Here is a 23,691-nt window from a genome sequence, read left to right on the forward strand (position 1 = left end):
GTGAAAACCATAGGACTGGAAAGCACTAAAGAAATGTCTATCCTGGCACGTCTGACATTTGACACGAAGGAACCAGGCCCGAGGAATCAAGGTGCTTTGCTGTTTGATTCACTGTATCTTCTATGTTGTGCCAGATTATCACCACTTCGGTGAGACCTTCCCCAGCCAAGGAAGGGCATGGAGCCTCCAGCTCCTCCAACCAGAGAACAGTGTTCATTGTGACCTTGAGGTAGGCTCGTAGGTCGTGCTATTGGTTGAGCAGTGCAGTGGACGGGGAGCTAGACATCAAAGCAACTGTTTGGTTTATCCCTAGGACTCACCCAAGGAACTACAAGGCAGCATTTACTGTTAGTAACATCATAGACTTAACCTCCGTCTGGATTTGTGTGTCATGTTTCATGGCCACAGGAATTTGCTCTGACAGAGCATCGCAGAACCTCTGTATTAAATAAGCAGACATGCGTGCTCTGGTTTTACAAGCAAGGCAAACTATGAAGCAGAAGGGTTTGCCTTGTTTGCCCGTAGCAATGTCGTACCTTGGAGTCTTGCCACTTGGTTGGGTTGCTTTATTTAGCTAAATAACTAAAAGCAGATTTACTTTGAAGAGTGAGGCTCCCAAATATCCTATCACTCTCTAAGAATGGACATTCACGACCACGTTTGGCGGGAAGAGTTTTTCCTAAATTGTCACAGAGTCATAAAGTTAATGTTTGGCTACGTGAAGCATTTACACAAAATCTTTCCTTTTTTCAGGGTGAGCTCCTTTTCACGGAGCTGGAACAGGAACCCTGAGTTGGAGAATATTTGGTATTTATTTATTTATTAAAAAAATTTTTTTTAACGTTTATTTATTTTTGAGACAGAGAGAGATAGAGCATGAACGGAGTGGGTCAGAGAGAGAGGGAGACACAGAATCTGAAACAGGCTCCAGGCTCTGAGCTGTCAGCACAGAGCCCGATGCAGGGCTCGAACCCACGAACTGCGAGATGGTGACCTGAGCTGAAGTTGGATGCTTAGCCGACTGAGCCACCCAGGCGCCCCAAGAATATTTGATATTTAATTCAAGACACACACCGACCCTGGTGACACTTTTCACAAGCAACGATTTGAAGCTAAACATGTCACCAGAATGCACCTTAGCGAATCACAGTTTCCTTTGTTTAAGTTAAATATAATGTTGCAAAATATACGTAACATAATATTTATTGTCCTCACCAGTTCAGTGGCCTTGAATATATCCGGATCGTTGTGCAACCATCACTACCCTCCATCTCCAGAACTTTTTCATCTTCCCAAACCTAAAACCTGGCCCCAGTAAACACTCACCCCCTGTTACCCCCATCCCAGCCCTTCGCAACCACCCTTCTATTATCTGTCCTTATGAGTTTGACTATTCAACGTACCTCTTTTTTTTTTCTAGGCTTATTTATTTATTCTGAGAGAGAAAAAGAGGGCATCCCAAGCAGGCTCCGTGCTGTCAGCACAGAGCCCAACATGGGGCTCGATCTCATGAACCATGAGATCATGACCTGAACCATGAGATCATGACCTGAGGCGAAATCAAGAGTCAGATGCTTAACTGAGTCCCCCAGGCGCCCCCCGCCCCCAGGAACCTCTTATAAGCAGAATCATACAGTATTTGTCCCTTGTGATGGGTGTATTTTACTTTCTATAATGTCTTTAAGCTTCATCCATGTTCGTAACATGTTAGAATTTCCTTCCTGTTAAAGGCTAAATAATATTCCATTGTATGTATATGCTACATTTTATTTATCTACAATTTAATTTTCTATATTTGTTTCTTGTCATTTTTAAATTTTGAAACAATCACAAAGTGACAGAACAATTTCAAGGGTGGTACAAAAAAACAAAACCCTCTTTTTTTCTTGAACTCTTTAGGAATACATTGCCCTGATACTCCATCATCTTTCAATACTTTCCTGTGTCTTTCCTGCATACAAAGACACTTCCCTACCTGACCACAGCACAACCATCAAAACCAGGAAACAAGATTTGCCAATTATCACAACCGTGTTTTTGACCACAAAAAGATCCAGTTCAGAATCACTCTTGCACTTAATTAAATCTGTTTAGTCCCCTTCAGTCTGGAAATACAACTCAACAGTCTCTCCTTGACTTTCATGACCTTGACACTTTTTTTCTAATGTTGTTATTTATTTTTTGAGAGAGAGAGAGAGAGAGAGAGAGAGAGAGAGAGCAAGCATGGGAGGGACAGAGAGAGAGAGAAACACAGAATCTGCGCTGTCAGCACAGAGCTGGATGTGGGGCTTGAACTTGTGAGCCATGAGATCATGACCTGAGCCGAAGTTGGATGCTTAACCAACTGAGCCACCCAGGCTCCCCTTAAAAAAATTTTTTTTAGTGTTTTGACCTTGACACTTTTAAAGATCACAGACATTGTAGAACGTCCCTCAGTTAAGGTTTGCTTAATGTTTCCTCCGGATCAGATTCAAGTTATACACCATAGCAGGAAAATCATGCAATGACACTGCCTTCTTCCCCTTGCCTCCTACCGAGGCGTTCTCCATTTTGGTTTGTCCCTATACTTTGATCACTTGGTTAAGGTGGTGTCTACTAGGTTTCTTCACTATAAAACTAGACTTTTCCTCTTTGTAATTGATAGGTATTTTATGGGGAGGTACTTTGAAATTGCGTAAATGTCTCATTCCTCATCAACTTTAATTATTTTTTATCTCCATATGAACTTTTGGATTCCTATAGAAGTTAGTGAGTTATATCCATTCCCAACATTCTTTAATTTGAAACTCACATTGTCCCCAGTTTGACCACTGAGAGCTCCTTCATTCTGTGGCTTTTGTGTATGGTTCCATCATTCTTTCAGCACATCCCTACTTTCCAGCACACCTTCTGGACTTCTGACTTCCAGGAGGCTCACCTTCTGACTTCTAGGCCCCAGTTAGTGAATCAACCATTTCTCCAAGGCCTCTTGATTCATTTTAATGGAAAATGGCATTTGGAATCCAAGATTTGGGCACCAGACGTGCTCATCCCTTTTGAAATGTTAGTGCTCCCAGGCAGAGCTAAGATACGTGTTTCCCTGTGCATGCGCACACACACGCACATGGGCACGCCCCCACGTGGGTGCACTCTTTCCCTCTGATGCTACATGCCAGTCTGCCATTCTCCCACCATATGAGGAATCTCTCCTTGCACTGATCGGATGGTGACACCACGGGTCATGTCACCCTCCTTGGGCTTGTCCTCCTCATCACTTGGACTCTGATCCCCTGCTTTGGGCCACCATGGCTCCTGCCCTCCATCCCCCACCATGGACTCCTTCCCCACTCAGCTCTACCTAATGACTTTGGGACTGAATTGTTTAGGAAGGGAACCCATTGGCTTTGGTTGAAAATGCTTGTTTTGTTCACAATCTTTTGCTTATTGGGAGCACTTGAATCTGACCTATTAGATAAGCAATACTAAACATGACTGCCAGCATTCTCCCTAATCTTTTGTCTCTCTCATTGTAATGAAAACACTTTTTGTGAAATGTCTATACAGTTAGGATGGCTTCTTCCTTACAGCAACATCTATTTTGCAAATTTGCAGTTGTATTTAGGCTGCCACCAGCCACTCTCTTGGCAAACGTCGAGCGACTCCCACCACAAAAATTAATGAGTAAAGACAAGGTCTGTACACCTACTTACTCTGTTCTTCCATTATCAAGCTGTAGGACTCTAGGGAAGTGATCCAGGGGACATCTACAGAAACCAGAAATGGAGTTTTGTGTTACTGTGAATTGCTCATGCTTGTGAATTAAGATCTTCCTGGTTAGACTCTGAACATCAAGGGAATGGACTTGTCTCCTCCTATTTTTGTACCCTTCCAGGTCAGGTCCTAAACGCAATCCTGCTTATGGGGCAGGTGCTCCTGATGCTTGTTAACCAACAGGACCACGATGACACCATCATGGTGGTAAGGGAGAAGGGGCATGAATTCCAAACTCCAGTGGGTGCTTGTTGACCTCCATAGGTCCTCCTTGACCTCCATAACCACGAATTCCCCCCCTGCAACACTTGCTTCCCTTCGCTTCTGAGCCATGGTTTCTCCTCTCCCTCCCTGGCTCCCTCATCATGGTTGCCTTTGTGCATGTTACTTGCTCTGCCTGTGTCCTCCAACAGTGGACATTTATTGGGCATTCTCCATGCGCCAGGCACTGTTGTAGGTACTGGAGATACAGCAAGGAATAAAGAAGATCAGAACTCCTTCCGTGGAAGAACTGAAGGGAAACAGAAAGCCTTGTCTCTTATGTGTGTGTGGTTTCTTGTGTCTGTTCCACAGGACCAGCCTCTGCTGTTGCCCTGAAGCGTGTTGAACACTGACTGGTCCAGCCAGGCAAACAAAGGGTTAAGGTACCATCTCTCCTTCAAGATTTTTTCTAGAAGGAAGACTTTTTTTTTTAAGTTTATTTATTTTGAGAGAGAGAGAGAGAGAGAGCACAAGCAGAGGAGGGGCAGAGAGAGAGGGAGAGGGAGAGAATCCAAAGCAGGCTCTGCACTGACATGGGGCTTGAACTCACGTACCATGAGACCATGACCTGAGCTGAAATCAAGGGTCAGATACTTAACTGACTGAGCCACCTGGGCACGTCCTAGGAGGGAGCCTTTCTGTATGCTCATCTTTCTTCTGGCCTCCCCTCTCATCTACCAGCCTCCTATTTTGCCTGCCCTGCGGTCCAGTCCCCCACCTGCAGCCAGAGTCTTCTTCATAAAAGGTAGGTCTTACCAAGTCACTCTACTGCCTAACACCTTCTTGATTTCCCATCGTTCTTGGATCACCCACGAGCTGGGCACTGCCCCATCCCAGCCCCTACTCCCCTATCTCCTCCCTTACATCAAACATTCCAGCGGCACAGGAAGCTGGTTTCCTTCCCATGCCTCCCTGCTTTTGCTCATGCTGTCCCCTGACCTACAGTGCCCCCTCCCCACCTGTCTGCTAGTCTGACCCCTACTCTTCCTGTTAGACTGAGCTTCTTTTCCTCCTCCACTTGTAGTCCACGTGGCCCAGGAGTGCTCAGCACATGGTGTTATAGCTACTGAAGATAGATACAGTGGTAATTATGTGCTTAATGTCTGTCTCTGGGGATGGCAAACCCCCTGTGAGCGTGGGCTGTGGCTGTCTTATTCCCTACATTATGTGCAGCACGCTGGGTGAGGAGCGGTAAACAGGCAACGCTTTTGTGGTGCTAACTGTGCACCCAGCCAGGAATTGTTCTAAGAATCTCACGTGTGTTAGCTCATTTAATCCTTACCACAACTCAGTGGGATACATATTGTTATGAGTCCCTGTTTACAGATGAGAAAATAGGCACAGGGAGGTGAATATGATCCCCTCCTGAGTGTAGAGGCAGGCTTGGAATCCAGACAGCCTACCCCCTAATCTGTGCTCTGTACTGCAATGCCTGTTGAATGGCAGGTGGATGATGGATCGTGTCTGGATACTAAGTGCCTAGCAGGCACCCAGTAAGCGACAGCTGTCATTATTATCACCATGGTGTCCACACTCCCAGGCATGCATGCCTTTTATTTTTCTATTTTTTTAAGTTTATTTATTTATTTTGAGAGAGGGAGGGATGGAGGGGCAGAGAGAGAGAAGGAGAGAGAATCCCAAGCAGGCTCCACTCTGTCAGCACAGAGCCCGATGCAGGGCTCAAACTCATGAACCATGAGATCACGACTGCAGCCAAAACCAAGAGTCAGACGCTTAACCGACTGACCCACCCAGGTGCCCCAGGCATACATGCCCTTTAATAGTGATAAGTTCTGCTTTACTCACCTCTGTGTGCTCAGCACATTCCACCCACATGGTAAGGACTAAATAAATATTTACCAAATGAATGAAAAAACTCATGACATAAGGAATGACCTAGGGTGCCTGGCTGGCTCAGTTGATCCCGGATCTCAAGGTTGAACATGCGATCCCGGATCTCAGGGTTGTGAATTCAAGCCCCACAGTGGGTGTAGAGGTTACTTAAAAAGGATATGATCCTACCTTCCTTATATATGTTTAAATTAAATTCCAGTTTTTAAATTATGTGATACTTACATGTTGTCCTATTGAAAGTTGTAGGAAGGATAAAGAGCAGAAAATCCCTCTTCCGTCAGGGCCACCCCCTAGCACAACTCCAGAGGGCACCACTCACCTAAAATACAGTGTGGCAGCCACTGCTCCTGCTCAGGACCCCATCCACCTAATTTCCCTCTCTGCGGCCACAACTGATATCAAGCTCTTTTCCATCTTTACAGAGATAGTTTACATGCATTTGAATGGATCATGGGTGTGTTATTCAACATAGAATCCTTTACCTTACCTTGTTCATTTTATGTCTTTGGGAGATTGTTTCATACAGGGTGTATAGAGTAGCCTCATTCTTTTTAATGGTTACACAGTATCTCATTGTGCGGTATGGATGTACCATAGTTTAGCTATGCCTCTGTTTAATCAGCCCTCTATGTATTTACCCAACCTGTATTAGGTTGTTTCTACATTGTTTCTCTTACAAATAGTGCTGCCATGTGCTCCCATCATTCCACCTGGCTGTTTGAGAACATCTGGAGCATGCATTCCTAGAATTGGATTACTTGGGTAAAGCAGAGAAATGACTTTCTAATGGTGGAATTCCAGTCATCTGTGACAGGCATAGCTGAGGTATTTTTATACTGGGCTTTGGGGTGTGTCAGATCCTTCTAAGTAATTGATGGTCTGTGGGCCCCTCTCTGGTGTATCCCAGGCTAGGGAATGATATCTGTGGGCTTGATAGTTTGTTACTCTCTAAAGAGAAAAAAGAATTCACAGTGGAAGGGTAAGCTTCTTAGAGTCCAACTAGTGCTCAATGATTAGATCCCTTACTTAGAGTAAGGCCTTATTGGGTATTGAGACACTTGGGCCACGCAGGGCCACTCAGCAGTGAGTTCACTGGAAGCCCTGGTGGAAAGCCAGAGAAGTTCAGGGTTCAGTCCCCAAAGGAACATATGGACTCAAGAGACTCTGGTTCTGGAATCACCTTTTGGGGTAAAAGGGGAAAGTCTTTGCTATTCCTACTGAGGATGTGGTTCTTATTAACACCAGAGGATGGATGGAAGGAGGGAGGGATGGATATATAGACACATAGGCATAGAAAGGTAGATATCAGTCAAGCAAGCATGAATTTAGACTTATTTTGGGGTTTAGGCTGTACCACTTAATAGTTATCAGACTTTAGGGAGCTTCTTTGATCTCCCCAAGACCCCATTCTTTGTCCATAATGGGATTAACAGTGTCTTTTTTGTGGGGCAGTGGTGAAGAACGAATGGTTGTAAACCAAAGAGGGTAAAGGGTCTGGCACAGTGCCTGGCATGCAGTGGGTTCTCATATATGGTAGGGTGGTAGCTATCATCATTTATTATATGACTGGGCACTCTGTCATTGGTGTATTGACAATTGCTAATGAGCATGTCCTTCGTGCTCCATTTGGCCCCTGCCTTCAAGGGGGATGACTCTGTAGGGTAGGGGTTCTCAGCCTTCTTTCCCTCCCAACATGCACAGTGGGTAATATTCAGGTGACTGGCACACTCCCAGCATGCATTTCACAGGGCAGGATTTCATGCTACACTTATTTAATCTCCAGGCCAGCAAAGCAACATTATTACAGGAATGACCTAGATCCACTTAAACTTATATTAAAACAATAAGTAAATAAAGGAAAGGAAAGGCAATCACCCTCAGATTTTGGTCTTTTGACTACAATTTATTTGCAAACCAGCTCCCAGCTTCCACCTGCTGTCTTATAGAGTAAAAATGAGGGGCGACAGCTAACAGGTACCAGTGAGGGCTCTCATTTTGGTGGGTTTGGGGTAAGTTCTATTCTCTCCTCTAGATATGAAGTGGAGGCCATTACCAGAGGAGTCTGGCCACTGTCCCCACTTGATTATGGAATGGTTCTCTCTTCGACCTTTGCTGAGTGCCTGGCTGAGGTGCTAACATTTCTGCAGTGACCCTGGGAAAACACAGACATCCACGACCTTAGCCGGTGCCTCAGATGCTTGGCCAAGGGGTCAGGCCAGCCAGGTCCAGGAGGGCTCTCTCAGTCCAGCAGACAAGCTCAGGCTTGACCTCCCAAAGCAGCTGCTTTAATACTCAGTATCTTCAACTGGGGAATGGAATCCAACCTCACCTGACCCTCCCAGCACCCAACCCCCTCAGCCCAGCAGGACCAACTGTTCTCTCCTCTGTGTCCCCGAAGCACTTTGTTCTGTGGCTATTAAAGCACTCACTGTCAGTTTAAAACACATCTCTACCCCTTCCAGGGCAATACTTCGTATATTTTGTTTGTTAAAGTTTTTATACGATCTCAAATTTTTCATTAAAATGGCCGTGGGGTTTGCTTGGTTTTCTACCTATGAGATTGGAGTTGAAAACTGCATTGGTGGTTTGGAATCCCATTGGGTTCTTCTCTAGGTAGAAAGGGCTGTGGAAAATCTGGCTTGTCCAGAACCTTCCCTGGGGACACCACCCTTGAATCCTGCTTTCATCCATTGTGCAGTCAGTTAGCTAGCCATTCAACAAACACTGAACTACACTTTGTGCCAGGCACTGTGCTAGACATGTAGTATATTGAGATGAAGAAGACATGGGCTGTGCCTTGGAGGCCAACACAATGAGACTGTCTAGCCCTGGATTGTTATAAATTGAAGTATAGGTGACCTACAATGTTGTAGTAGTTTCAGGTGTACAAACACAGATTTGACAATTCCATACACAGCACAGTGCTCACCAAGGTAATTGTCGTCACCATCTGTTAACCACACAAAACTACTGCAGTATTATCGGCCACATTCTCTATGCTAGACTTTTCATCTCTGTCATTTCGTTCGCCTCTTCATCTGTCGAACCCTAGATTCCGCTGACACGTTGAAACCTCTTTCTAGAGCATGTTAACCTTAAAGAGAAAATTGCCGGCCATTTTACCAGCAAAAACAGCTGCTGGTATTTGGAAATAGCAGAGAATTGCAATCCCAGGACGTGCAAGCTGTGCCAAAACTACAGGCAAGGCCAGAGGCAAGTCGGGGGAGCAAAGGGAAGGTAGGTAGCTCCTTTCCAGAGGGAAGGGGGAAGATGGGAGAGCTGTTATAATCCGGAAGTCCATTGGAGTAAACTGGGAGTTCGAAGGGTAGCGCCTCCTGATTGGCTGAGCTGTGACTGTCATTGGCGGGGCTGTTGCCAGGAGAGGAGGAGACCTTTCCTTCTCCTGCTGGGGCAGTGAACTAGTAGCTAAAGTAGTATTGGACTTGGTAAGGTGTAGGTCTTCCTGTTGGGGCTGTGAGAGCGCCCCCTGCTGGCCTCCCTCCTCCGTTTTAAACTCAACCATAACCTGAACTAAACTGGTTTCCTTTCATTAGTTTTCACAAGAAGTCAACATACAGGATTCCTTTCTGAATGCAATTTCCTGGAGCTTTGACACCATCTCTGTATTTAAAAATATGCAGTATTTTTTTTTTCATCCACCAAAAATCTCTGTAAGGCACTGTACCTGGAGTAGCAGGGTGGGGTGGTGGAGCATGGAATATAAAGAAGAAAACATAAAATCTGTTCCTTCTAGGCACCTAAATCTAAATAACAGAAGTCACACATAGACAGAAAATCTGGCCTATTCTTTCATTTGTGATTGCACGTGGCATGCAGTCGCTTATTCATCTGAGCATAAGTGTTTTTGGTGTGTGCTATGTGCTTTGGCTGTCGTAACACCGCGGGAGGCCCAAGATGTTGAACCTGCTCTCTGGGTACTTGGGGTCTCCCCGGGAAAGAGGAAGGGGGTTCAGAGTCCAGTAAAACATCAGGCCGAAGTCAGTGGCTCAAAGAATGCTCTGGGGGCAAGGAGACCCGGCAACCAGTCGGCGTGAGCCTACTGGGTGCTTCATAGAGGCGGAGGATTGGAACCTGTACTGAGGAATGGAAAGGTCTTCAGGAGGGAGGGAGGGAGGGCATCCTGGGCCAGGGGAAGGTCATGAACAAAGGTCTGGAAGTGTTAGGAGTTTCTCACTAGAAACTGAGACATGAAGGGGATGGGAATAGGGTGGGGAGAATTTGCTCCAAACAGTGCCCACTCGGGCCAGGACCAGGTAGGGCCGGGGGTGGGGGGTGGTGATGGATACCTGACGTCGAATCTGCCCCCTGCAAGGAAGCTGAGCTTCTCATTTGTTCCTCTTCCTTCCTTCACCCAGACTCTGGCCCGTTCAAAGACGGCACGATAACCTTCACACTTCCCTCTGCCATAAGGAGCTTGATCCTACAGAAGACACCAGACATCAGAAATATGTCCAGCGTGGCTGGGGGTAAGTAGTGATAGACGTTTAAAAAAAAAAGAAAGAAAGAAAATCCCTAGAAATACCAGCGGTGCAGGGCCCAGGAATTCCTGAAACTTGTAGCTTCTGCCTGGGAGACAGGAAGTAAGAGCAGGATGATATTTGCTCGTGTCCCTAATTAATGTTCCAGCAGGTCGGGCAGTTGGGCCAGACTCAGGCGTGAACACCTTACCAGATGGCTCCGGTACCACCGGTTCTGCTTGGTCAACCCAACTCCACGGGGGGACCTGCCAATGGCCTCAGATGACGAAAGGGGTTTTCCCTCGGGGGGAAAAGCACCCCCAGATAACACTGCATTTTAATCTGGTTTTTGATTCAGACCACGTCTCCCTGTTTTGTTCCTCTCTGGGTGCACCGTCTCCCCAGTCTCTTCCAGGAGTGACACTCAAGGCTCTGAAAGGTCCTGCGAGAGAAAACAGCCATCAAAGTTGTCACTGACACAAGTCCCAGCAAAATTTCATGATACGAAAGACTTGCGGTTACCGGAATCGCCTAAGAGAAAAACCAGTAGCATGGTTTAAAGTGCTGGAGCAGGACAGTTTTCACTGTTTATTGACATATCTGGCCTCTGTGGCTATTTCTGGACCAACAGAATTCTCTATTATTGCATAACAAAGCACCCCAGACTCACCGGCTTAAGCGATATTCTGCGATGACGCTGGCCTTAGCCGGGGGGGGGGGGGGGTTCTGCTTCACGTGGTACCATGTCTGCTGGGGCTGGACCATCCATGATGGCTTCTTCCTCACATGTCTAGAGTGTCTACTGGGAGGCCCAGAGCGCTTGGGGCCGGCCTAATGCTTCTCTCTTGCTAGGAAGCCTCGCCAGCAGTGGTAGCCAAACTGGAGGAGGAGCCGTAATGCCCAAGCACATATCAAACACCCGCTTGCGTCATACTTCCTACCGTCCCATTGGCAAAGCAAGGCACGTGGCCGAGGACAGAGTCAACGGGGAAGGAGCCACTCAGGGCTGTGAGCCCTAGGGAGCATGCTTTGTAGAGAGCCACCAGGGTCATAGTCTCCCCCAACCCTGTACATGACGTACCAGCAAACACCAGCTGAACCCCACTGCCTGCTAGCACCTCGGGGCTCCCAGAGGGCAGAGCGTACCAGTCCGGATGTAAGTCCCAGCTTGGCTCCTTCTGGCTGTAGCTGTGGGTAAGGTGTGTGACCTCTCTAAGCTCACCTGCACCCTGAAAGTAACAGTTCAGTCCTCCCTCAGGAGCTGTCGGAGGGGTAACTGAGCTCGTGGGGGTAAGATGTACCATCCAAGTCAGCCACTGTCATGGAATGTTCCGCAAGGAAAGAAGCTCATTCTGCAGAACAGCTGGAGCACCTCAGCTCGGGACTACGTCTTCCGGGGGTTTATATCAGATTAGGGACATTAGAGGTGCTTTTTTTTTTTTCCCTCTCCCATCATTAAGTTAAAAAAAAAAAAAAGAATGGACAACTTTGCTTTGAGGTAAAAGGACTCGGAAGGCTCACTTTGTTTCTCCTCACAAAGAAAAAGCTGTCATGACCTTAGATGGAGCCGGAGAGACCCAGGCAACACAGGAATCAGTCCAGACCCTCCCCTCACTCATCCACACCCCCCCACCCCCAAAAGCCACCACTGAGCCCTCCATTGGTGTCTTGTTACTAATGGGAACAACTGGGGACTTGGTACCATCAGCAGTGGAGATGAACAAAATGAAAACACAGTGCCCTCTGAAGTGCGTTTAATTAAAAAGGAAACAAAGAAGCTTTGTGCTCATAATACCTCTCTGATTTGCGGTATTAAAAATCCAATTTGCTCTCACAACAGGCTTTGGAGGTAAGAAAGGAGGCGGCTAGGGAAAACCAGGCTTCTAGGCTGGCTGGATTCCCTTCCACCTCACTCCAGACTATTTTTGGAGACACGCTGGGCTTGCTCGAGACATGCAGTCAGCTTCCTTGGGCTTTCAGCGGCTGGGAGTGTCCAGCTCATCCCCATTTTCAAAGTCTGTAGCATTGGCAGGCACCGAGGGTTTGAGGCAATGAGTTCCAGGATGTTAGAGCAGAAGCTGGTGCTAGAACTTTCCGTACGGATGGTTGCATCTGCTTGTATCCACTTCTTTCTACCATCCCTGAGGAGGAAGGTGCCGGAATGGGTGGTGGACCCATCTGACAAAGGTCTGATGCCTGCAGTCCAATGGTGACCCTAGAGGGACTCAGGGGTCCGCTGTCTCAGGCTTAAATCCTGGCTCTGCCATGCCCCAGCTGTGTGAAGTCACTTCATCTCTTTGAGCCTTGTTCTCCTTACGTATAAAATATAAGTGATTACATCTACAAATGACTTAGCACAGAGAGCTAAGGCAAATATCAGAGCTAAAGAGAAAATACTAGCAGACAGTATTGTTGTGGAAAAGAGATGCCCACATGTTGATACGGCAATCTAGCATTTAGGAGAATTGTCACCAAGGTTATTTCTCCAAAAGCAGGATAATTATGCTTTTCTTTGGGATGGTGTGTTTAAAGGAAATAATCCCTTAAAAAAAAAACAAACCATAAGTTTTCTTGTTTGTTTTTTCCTCCAGTTACAGAATGATACCTGTTTATTATGTAAATTTTAGAATTGAGAAAAGCACAGAAGAGAACATTAAATATCACGCAGTCTTGATACAGGAGATAACTGTGATTAACATGTAGATGTATTTCCTTCTAGTTATTTCTCTCATGAACTGTATAAAAAGGAGAATATGCCCCAAATACGGTTTTGTTATCTAGTTTTGTTCCTTTAACTGTACGTTACAAACCATCATTAAATATTCCTTCAGTACCGTAATTGTAAATGTCCATGCAAGAGCCCATATTCATGCCTCCAACCCCTACTTCCTGTACACCTGTGTGTTAGGTAATTAACACACAGGAATGAACTCCCAGAGTTCTCTTTGAGGCAGGTGTCATTACTGCCATCTCCTCCTTGGGAATACCAAGGCTCAGGGGCACACTGCTGGTCAGAGGCCGAATCGGGATTCAAACACAAGTTTGTTTAGCTGTCAAAGGACTTCCCGTTCCAGAAGAGGGCTCCTTACCACAGGAGGTGGTGTCATGGCAAGTGGGGGGTCTTCCCCCATAGCTGAAGTAAGACTACCTCCTTGGAGGGGGAGTCAAGGATTCTGTGAGCCTGCTCAGTCAAGAATCTGCCCAGACAAAAGACATGAGCAGTGTCTTTCCCACAAAGGATACCCAAATGGCCAATAAAACCTATGAAAGTCACTCAACCGCATTGGTCTTCAGGGCAATGCAAATTAAAACCGCAGTGTGAGGCCACTACCCACCTGCCAGGGTGGATGGAATGGAAAAGATAGACAACAGCAAGCACCGGAGAGAATAAGGAACAAGCAAGAACTTGCAATATAAATTGGTACAACCGCTTTGGAAACCGCTTAGCTGAACATGTATATACCCTGCAACCCTAGGGGTATGCCAGACAGAAATGCACCCCAACATGCATGTATTAAAATGCTCATGGCAGCACCATTTATAATAACCCCAAACTGGAAGCCATTCAAATGTCCATCCACAACAGGATTGGGTAAATACATTGTGGTAATGAGTATATCACACAGCAATGAGAATGAACCAGCTGTTGTCAAACACAAAGGGATGGATGGATCTCCCGGACATACGATTGAGTGACAGAAGCCAGACTCAAAAGGCTCACATCGTATGATTCCATTATATGAAGAACAGGCAAAAGTAACCCATGGTGTTAGAAGTCACGGTAGCGGCCACCTTCAAGGCTGGGGTGATGAACTATAAGGGGCATAGAGGGATTCTGGAATGTTGATAATGTTGTTTCTTGACCTGGGTGTCGGTTACGTGTTCATCAAGTTGTACACTTATGGGCATCTTTCTGTGCTGTGCTACGATAAAGAGTTAAAATTGAAAGGCTCTACCAAGAGGCAACCGACTATGCCTGTGTCCCTTCTCTCACCAAACTCAGGGCTCCAACCAGCCAGCATGGTGGTCCTGCACAGGTCCCTGGCTCCAGCCTTTGAAAAGTTCTGCCAAGCCAACAATGGCCCTCTGCCCCTACTGGGCCTGACTGAGCCAGGCAAGTGGACGTTGCCTACCCCGAACGCTGTTCTGGACACCAGGTAAAATGCTTGGGTTACCAGGGTTCAAGCTTGGGAGTGGCCACATGCAGCAGCCAGGTGTGTCTGTCAACGGGGACCTCTTTGTCCAGTCATGGGGATGCTCAGTACCTGGTACAAGGCCTCACCCATGACTCTTGCTCAGGGATGAGCTGTCCTCCCCTCCATTCCCATCCCTGTCCCTGTCCCTGCCCCTTGCCCTGGGAAAAATCTTGGGGATCACCAAGATAGTCCTGCCCTGGCTGCGGAAATGCCGCTGGCACCTCCCATCATCCACTTCCTCACCCAAGCCAGAAATCGGAAGCACTGGATGAAGAAGAAAGTAAAAACACTTGCACTACTGATACCTACCCAGGGAGAGCCGTTATTAACACTGTGGGTATGGGCCTACTGATTCTGCTTCCTCCATAGCATTCCAACGAGCCCACCTTTCTCCCACGACCCCAGCTCAGGCTCACATCTCTTCTGCTCGCCCACCTGAGTGACTTTTCCTAAATGCTAGGTCTGATCACATGACTCCCCCCTTTAAAATCTTCAGTGTCATGGAGCGCCTGAGTGGCTCAGTTGGGTAAGCATCCAACTTCGGCTCAGGTCATGATCTCATGGTTTGTCGGTTCAAGCCCTGCATCGGGCTCTGTGCTGTCAGCTCGGAGTCTAGAGCCTCCTACGGATTCTGTGTATCTTGGTCTCTCTGCCCTTCCCCTGCTCATGCTCTGTCTCTCGTCTCTCTCAAAAATAAATAAATAATTTAAAAAATAAAAATAAATAAATAAATAAATAAATAAACTCTTCAGTGCCTTCCCATGACTTGCACCTTGGCCTGATACCTGGTCACCTGTAGTGACCAGGCCCTGGCTCAGTGTCTCCCGTCCCCCATGACACTCCAGCCATCCCCAGCCATCTCCCCAGAGAGAAAGCTCCCCCAGAACATTCTGCTGCTACCATTTTGTGGACTCTGGGCTAGGAGAGTCCTTCAGAGACCCCACCCAGACCTGAGGTCAGCTCCTTCTGTTTTTTTCCTAGCACCCCCTAGGCTACCATCTTGGGGACGCTTAGAGCAGATCGCACGGTGTGTCACATGTTTGATGCCTCCATGCTGCTCACATACTGTTCCCTCTGCCTAGGATGTGCTTTCCCCCTTGTTCAGCTGGTGAACTCCTATGCATCCCTCAGGATCCAGCTCCAGCACCTTCCCCTTTGTGGGGGAGAATGAGTTCCTCCCTTCCGTGGGTCACTCCTCCACCCATACTGTTAACTCTCACTGCTCTGTGTTGCAAGTATTTGTTTTCAGTGCAGTCTCACCGCCAACGTAGGATTGCATACTTCTTATGGGCTGGGACGGTGTCCTCTCTGTCACTGTTGTCCCATCACCTGGCTTGTGCTTGGCACAGAGGAATGGCTCAACAAAATAATTTTGGAGTGAATAAAGAACTGGCTTAAAACCATAATATTTTAATTCTACAGAAAAGTTTCTTTTTTTAAAAGATTTTTTTAAGCTTTTTTATTTATTTTTGAGAGAGAGCACAAGTGGGGGAAGAGCAGAGAGAGAGAGAGAGAGAGAGAGAGAGAATCCCAAGCAGGCTCCACACTGTCAGTGCAGAGTCCGACATGGGGCTCAAACTCATGAATCTGAGCTGAAAGCAAGAGTCGGAGGCCTAACCAACTGCGCCACCCAGGGACCCCATCCCCCATTCTTTTTAAAAATGCACGGTCAGGGGCCATCTTGATCCTGGAACTATGAGCTTCCCCCCAGGACAGGGTGTCCCTAGTTCCGGAAGTACAAGTTTGGTGCCCACAGAGGCAGCCTGACCTCATTGGAGGAGTACTCAGAGCAGCTGAGGGACATGGTGACCTTCCTCCCGGACTGCAGCTCCTCCCTGGAAGCAGCCTTGGAGAAGGTGGGGCTCCCCAGAAGAGACTCCGTAGGGCATGGTCACATGGGTGCGTACGAGGTAGGACACAATCTCCAAGGGCAGAATGACCTGAAAATGTGCATCACCTTGTATTTTCCTGTGGTGGGGAGAACATGCACTCAGGAGGTCAGAGACTAAAGTGACCTCAGCTCAGCCACTCTCTTGCTGTGCAACCTGACAAGCTGTTAACCTCTCTGAGCCTGTCCCCTCATCTGGAAAATGGAATGTCCAGCCTCCCTCGTGCCCACCTCTGGGATTGCTGTGAGCTCCCAGGGTGGCCTTGAGTGTGCAAGTCAAGCCCTTATAGACATTGTGGCAACCGTGTAAACCAAACCTGTCTGGAATTTGTCTGGCTCCTTTAACTTAGAGCATCTCAGTGAGCTTTTTGAAAATCCTCCTTGGCTCAAACTTCCTGGCATCGGGCAGAATGTGCCTGGCCAGGTAAATGCCCCGGGGATTTGTGGCAGGGCCTTGGCCAGCCTGTTGGCTGCCGGGTTATGTTTCTGTCAGGAAAGCTGGGTTCTGTTCTTGGCCAGCGGTGGCCCCTGGGGGTCGCCTCTCCTGGGACGTGCCCGCTGCTAGAGTTCACCTCCCTGCTGTGTCTCTGAAGTTCCATTCCAGCCACTGCTTGTCAAGGCAGGAGAACCAGATTCCCTCATTCCCCTGACCCCCCTCCAGGACATCGTGTGAATCAGCCCACGTCAACGGCTGGTCAGCCAGCATCAACGGCCGGCTGCAGGGTCCTCTATGGAGGACTTGGACGGCAGATTTTGTCTTGGGCTTCCGGACATTTATTGAAACTTGCCTGGTTTGGGCTCCTGCCAGAGAGGCCCGAGCTGCCTCCGATGAGAAACAACTTTCATGAGTGAAGCATGTGCCTGAGCAGTTTTCTTAAAGGTAGGCAAGGGCGGAGACAGAAGTACAGTCACTGGCAGGGGCCCTGGGGCAGAGGTGGCCCCCAAACACACCGCCCTTGGCAGCGGGTACATCATGGGCAGTCTGTCATTGAGATGAGGAAACTGAGGCCTGGAGAGAGAAAAGGACTCGCCCATATCCCGAAGCCAGACCGTACCCTAGGACTCCTGGCTCCCGTTTATGAAATGTCACTAGTAGAAGTGTGACGATTAAGGGATGCTTTGCACAGCATGTTCATCACTGCCATGGTCAGTGCTCAGGGGAGCCATGGTTTTCTCATGACAGCTCACTTACCAAATAGCCTTCTGTTCAGTACGGTTGCCTCTGGCCCTTGGCTCCTGGGAGATACGGCCAGGCAGCCATATTGGATTCAGGTGGGGCCCTGAGGGGCAGCCTCGGGGAGCACTGCCTGTCCCCTGTGAAAGTCCCTGACGCGTGTCCCTTCCCCAGTGCTGTGATTCAGACACCAACCGGGCAGGCACGCCAAGGTTTCATCCTGTGGCCACCAGGTACTGCCAGGGAGGAAAACTTGTCCCTTCTTCCCTTCTAGGCCCTTTGGCTGGTCTAACACTTAGATGGACAGGAGGTGGATTAACAGGAGAAAACTAAATTTAATGTCATACCTACAGGAGCCCCAAATATGTGAGGCTCAAAGAAGTGACCAAAACAGATAGCTTTTACACCTTTCAGACAAAGAAACAATGAATTTGTGAAGAATTGGTAAGACAAGTTTGAGCTTGGGGTAGTAAATTCACGAGGAAGTCACAAGGTTTGTTTACACAGCCCTCTCGGCCTTGATTTCCCATCTCTGGAGATAAAGATGCCTTCTACCCTCTTGGTACGGGGAGGGTCCCTTCACGTGGGAGGATTATTTCCTGCTTTTCAGCGGGGGGGCTGGAAAGGGGTGTAGAGTGTTTCTCTTGCACTGGCGGTTTCTCAAGTAACTTTAATTCAAAACAATCCGTATGCCAAACTGGTGTATTTTGGGGTGGCATTTTCCCCCCTCAGTGCCAACAGCAAGCCCTTTGGGCAGCAGCCACGTCCCAGTGGATCATCATCCTGGCCACATCCTAAATCATTCATAAGCCCCACGGCAGCCACCAGAAACCATTCAGACCACAAACACCGCCACCAGTGAAAGTCACACAGGTCATTCTAAGGCAGGAGGAGTGAGGCAGGGCTCAGTGGGGCCCCCATCCCCAGTGTGGACTCACGAGGCAGAGCAGCTCCCAATGCCTCCTGAGAGATCCCTTGTCCTTGGAACCCTCTGCCGCTGTCTTAGAGGTCTTCACCTGCGGTCCACGGACCCCTGTGGAGAAAATTCAGAGGACCCATGAAATTGGATGGGGAAAAAAATTACATCTTTATTTTTATAGCTTCAGACTGAAACTGAGCATTTCCTTTGATTATGAACGTAGACAAGGAACTACAGTTGTATCAGCAGACCCTGTGATTTTGTGGCTGCCCAGAGAACTCCCAGATAGTTTCATGTCTCATGGCCAGTCTGATAGCACAAAAATATCCTATATGTTGATCACTACACCAAAATTATAATGGTAGGTCTGCTGTCTTGTTCCCCAAACTGTTAATGAAGGATACATATCGCTGCATCACATCTTTTCATAATTTGATAACTGCATGTGCAATATAATTGGTTCGCTTTGTAAACCTATGCGTTTCTTTTTCTGTAGTTAAAAACATTGCTTTAAGTGGGGGTCTGCAGCTGCTCCAAGCTACCAGAGCATCCACAGCACATACAAGGTTCTCTGTTTTAGACCAATAAATACCAGCAGGCTTTCTCATTTCTATGTCACATAAAAGTAGAAGCAACATGGGGCACCTGGGTGGCTCAGTTGGTTGGTTGAGCATCCAACTCTTGATTTTGGCTCAGGTCATGATTTCACAGTGTTGCGGGTTCAAGCCCCCCATCTGGCTCTGCGTGGGTAGAGAAGGCCTGCTTGGGATTCTCTCTCTCCCTCTCCCTCTCTGCCTCTCCCCTGCTGGCACTGTCTCTGTCACTAAATAATATAATATAATGTAATATAATATAATATAATATATCAGTCTTAAAAACAAACAAAAAGTAGAAGCTATAATTTTATAATAGCTGCTTGGATCCCCTCTTTCATTCAGCTGCTTTGAACTCCTGGTGTTCAGGCTTTCCATCTGTGTTAATTCTGTTTTTCAACTTGTTTTCCTTGATCTCTTTTCAGATGACAGCGCCTTGTGCCACCATTGCTGGCTTTTGCTGCCACCTGGTGGTCACAATGAGGCCCATCCCCAAGAACAAGCTGGAAGGGCTGGTGCGGGCCAGTTGCTCCCCAGGGAATAAGGGACATCCCATTCATATCGGCGACCCGGGTGAGTGTCCACTCTCATTCAGTATTCTGACAGCCACCCCTGAACTTCAGCACGAGAAGACGGGAACCTACTATGTTCCCGAACTCCCCCGGCTTGTCCTCATCTTCCCAGGGGTCCGGGGCGTCCTGGACGAGGATCAGACTCCCGCAGCAGCTTTCGGGCTGGGTTTACAGAGGTCCCTCAGGTTTAAAGGTGTTGCCCTTGGCAGAATAGTCAGCCTCACCCATCATCTCCCATGAACTTAAGGTGAACCTGAAGGGTCGGGGGAAGCAGGTGGTAGAGAGTGACAGCCCAGCTATGTGTCCCGGGACTTGAGCTGAGAGCAACCTCTAATCCAGGCTGTTGGTCAGCAGCGTATTTAGCAGGGGAAGGCTTTGTTCCAAATGTTCACTTCAACTGATCCCCAGGGTATTAAGTCAGTCTGAGAGTGAGTGAGCAGATCCAAAAGTGGCAGCTGTCCAGTCCTCTTTGTGGTTCTCAGAGGACCTGGTGAGAACCTGGGATTGGGTCTTGGGTGAGAGTCAAAGCTCAGTGTAACTGAATTTGCTCAGCTGTGTAAAACGAACCAGACAAAACCTACTTTCTCTAAAGATGCAATCAACAGCGGAGCCACTTTCCTCTTAGAAAGATGATCTCAGGACCCCCCAAAGCAAAGTGCATTGATGAATCATTGAATTGTCTTCTCATCGGTGGGCCTGAGTTGGCCCAACACATCCATCTTTGCTGTCCTCATGAGCCTTCTGATGCCAGACCATCAGTAAGGGTGCTGTTGGTGGTTAAGCAACAGAGTGTAGGTCTGCGTTATGTGACTCAGCTTGTACCAAGATAAATGTGGGCTCACAAATGCTGGCTTGGTTAGCAACCTGCACAAGGTGCTGGGCTAAGTGCACCCAAGGCTCCTCCAGCAATCAAACCAGGGGTTTGAGGTTCTGTGTTCAGAAACTGTGCTACTCAGAATGGGCTAGAAGTTAGCAAGTGCCCTGGGTTGTTAAAGTCCCAATTCCTTTTCTCCAGTACCATCGACAGCAATCCTAGGACCAGAGTTTGTCTGGGAGAAAGAAGCATAAACCACTCAATGTGTGTCAAACTTGGATGGGACCTACCAGGGCAGGATCCGATGGACTTCATTTTCTTTTTCCATTTGCAGAATGGTTGGGAATCAAAGATCTTTCTAGACCTGACTATGGGGAGCCTGTGGTGTGTCAGCCGGGGGACGTCCCAGTGTTCTGACCTTCTCCAATGACCAGCCTCGAAGCTGTCAGCAGCTGCAGTGTGTCTGGGCTTATGGGGCACAATCACCATGACCCACGATGGAAACCAGTGGGGCTGTAGTTCTTGAAAGCATAGACTCACAGTGCAGTGATTTAAGAAATAGAGTCATAATGGGCGCCTGGGTGACTCAGTCAGTTGAGTGTCCGACTTCGGCTCAGGTCACAATCTCACAGTTTGTGAGTCCGCGCGCTGCATTCGAGTCCTGCTCACGCTGACAGCGCAGAGGCAACTTTGGATCCTCTGTCCCCCTTTCCCTCTGCGCTTCCCCCCACTCATGCTCTCTCAAAAATAAATAAACATTAAACACAAAAAAGAAACAGAGTCACAAAACAGAACACAAAGCATACAGATCTCACTGGCTTCCTTCTTCCCTTCCCAGGGCTGGGTCTCACCAGCAGCTCGTCTCTCAGCCAAAGGATGCTTTGATTAAAATATTTCTCACTGCAGAGGGCTCCCAGCCCATTGTGATAGAAAGACCAATATTTAGCTTGACTCTCTGAGACATTTTGAAGGTGGGTGGGGCTTGTGAAAACAAGAGCGAAGGCAAAAGCACAGCTAAACACACCATTCCACGTGGTGTTGGCAAGGTGCAGCGGGCCCCCCTCATCTTCAGTTCTGCCTCGGGAGGTTTGTTACCCACAGTCAACTGCAGTCAAGAAGCAGATGATCCTCCTTCCGACGAATCGTCAGAAGGTCAGTAGTGGCCTCCCACTCCATCACAATGCCTGCGGTCGCTCACCTAGCTTCATTCAGCTCTCACGCAGGCACGTTATCACCTCACATGGTCACAAGAGGAAGGGTGTGTACAGTACCGGAAGGTATTTTTAGAAAGGGAGACCACATTCACATAACTTTTATTATAGTATATTGTTATAATTGCTCTATTAGTAGTTAGCCTTCTTAATCCTACTGTGCCTAATTTATAAACTAAACTTTATCATAGGGATGTACATATAGGGAAAAACATAGTCTGTAGGGTTCGGTGCTATCCGCGGTTTCCTGTCCATGGGGGTTCTTGGAACAGATCTTCATCCGGCAGGACTTCCGTATTTGAAAGTGATGTATATACAGTTTATTTTTCCCCAAGTGTAGGATGCTATTACAATGAAGCGACACACGAGGGCGCCCTAACTAGCTCACAGTAAGGTAGGGATGTGATAAAACATTAACTATTGCAGTCTATTTCATAGATAATGGAAAATTCTAGCCAGGTCAGCCACACTCACACTACAATCCATAGAATTTAGTGTTACTTTAATTGATTTTGAAATCATTCATATAAGTTTAGCTATCAGAATGGCCTCATGACAGGGGAAAATTAATATGGTGATGAGATCTGTGGAATTCTATTATCTAACATTAAATGTATTAGGCACCTGCTATGTACCAGATCTTGGGAATAAAATGGACCCAGATCTTGGGAATAAAATGCTGCATGAGACAAGATGCAGTTCTCAGGGAGTGTGTGGTCATTTCTGAGTGTGTGTGTGCTCATGTGTGTTCACACATCCACACACGTGCAGTAAATATTGTCTAGCACGGTGGCCTCACTCCTCTCTGCCACCAGCCACAGGGGACACCCTGTTCTGCAGCAAACTCCAGCCCTTTAGCTCTGGCTGGAAATAGCCTTTCTGACTGTAAATGAGACCAAGTGACGTCATTGGCTTAGGGATGACCTTGAATATTTCTGACTTACAAAAGTCATGCTCAAACTTCAACATTTAAACTTCTCTCGGTGATAGCTACACACCTCACAGCTGGTGGGGAAAAACCCTGTGTCACCTTCTGAGCTGACTGTTCTGATGTGTACCTGGCATTAGAGTGATCAGTTTTAGATGCTGTCTAAAGTGATTACATTCATCAAAATCCTTAGTCCTTGCCTGTCTAAAAATGAAGTTAGAATGCTTTCTGCAGTTATCAGTAGGTTTTCCTTCTGAAGTGTTGACTAACTTTGGACTTTTGTTAAATCTGAAAAAAAATGTGACTGTTTTCCGTGAAATTCGAAACATTTGTGCGTTGAGACACTCGAAGTCTGAGATAAGTAAACAATGGTCCCTCATCTCTGGGAGCACACAGCTGAGTAGAAGTGGAAGCACTCTAGGATAATAATGACGGTGAAGAAAGCAGAAGACGTAAATGAAGGACAGGAGGTATGAAGCACCTAAATGAGCCAGGCACAAAAGCATAGGACGAGTAAGATACTGTGCCTGATTCAGTGAGGCAAACCATCACTTATTGAAGGTTTACTCTGAACCACTTTGAGAAAACACTTTCATGTGCATTTTCCAGTTCTGACAACAACCATCTGAGGCATTATCGTTATGATATAGTTGAAGAAACATGTTTAGAGAAGATAAAGTCTCATCTCCAACTCTGTTTGGCACACTAAAGCCAGTTCTTTATAACTATACTAGAATGCCCGGGATTCACATTGCCCAGGATTTAGTGTGGGAGAGGTGTGTTGTTTTGTTTGTGTTTTGTTTTGAGGGAGGGAGGGTGCAAGAGAGAAGGTGTGAGTGGGAGAGTGGCAGAGGGAGAGAGAGAGAATCTTTTTTAAAAAATATTTTAAGTTTATTTATTTATTTTGAGAGAGAGGATGCAAGCAGGGGAGGGCCAGAAAGAGAGAGACTCTTAAGTAGGCTCCACGATCAGCACGGAGTCCAAGGTGGGGCTCAATACCGACACCCTGGGATCATAACCTGAGCTGAAATCAGGAGCCAGACACTCAATGGA

General features: G+C 47.3%; 1 protein-coding gene across 1 annotated transcript in view; it reads left to right on the forward strand.

Annotated features, from left to right (window-relative positions):
• Nucleotides 1-10,168: 10,168 nt before the first annotated feature.
• The window catches only part of DGLUCY (D-glutamate cyclase), a gene marked incomplete at its 5' end in the record, with an annotated part of 38,741 nt that continues 25,218 nt past the window's right edge, over nucleotides 10,169-23,691 (forward strand). The window contains 5 exon segments of the mRNA XM_043554552.1: nucleotides 10,169-10,352; nucleotides 14,347-14,500; nucleotides 16,251-16,449; nucleotides 19,539-19,686; nucleotides 20,834-20,956. Of these exon segments, the coding sequence (XP_043410487.1) occupies nucleotides 10,169-10,352; nucleotides 14,347-14,500; nucleotides 16,251-16,449; nucleotides 19,539-19,686; nucleotides 20,834-20,956 (808 nt within the window).

This window comes from Prionailurus bengalensis, chromosome B3, assembly GCF_016509475.1.
Source record: "Prionailurus bengalensis isolate Pbe53 chromosome B3, Fcat_Pben_1.1_paternal_pri, whole genome shotgun sequence".
Classification (NCBI taxonomy): Eukaryota; Metazoa; Chordata; class Mammalia; order Carnivora; family Felidae; genus Prionailurus; species Prionailurus bengalensis.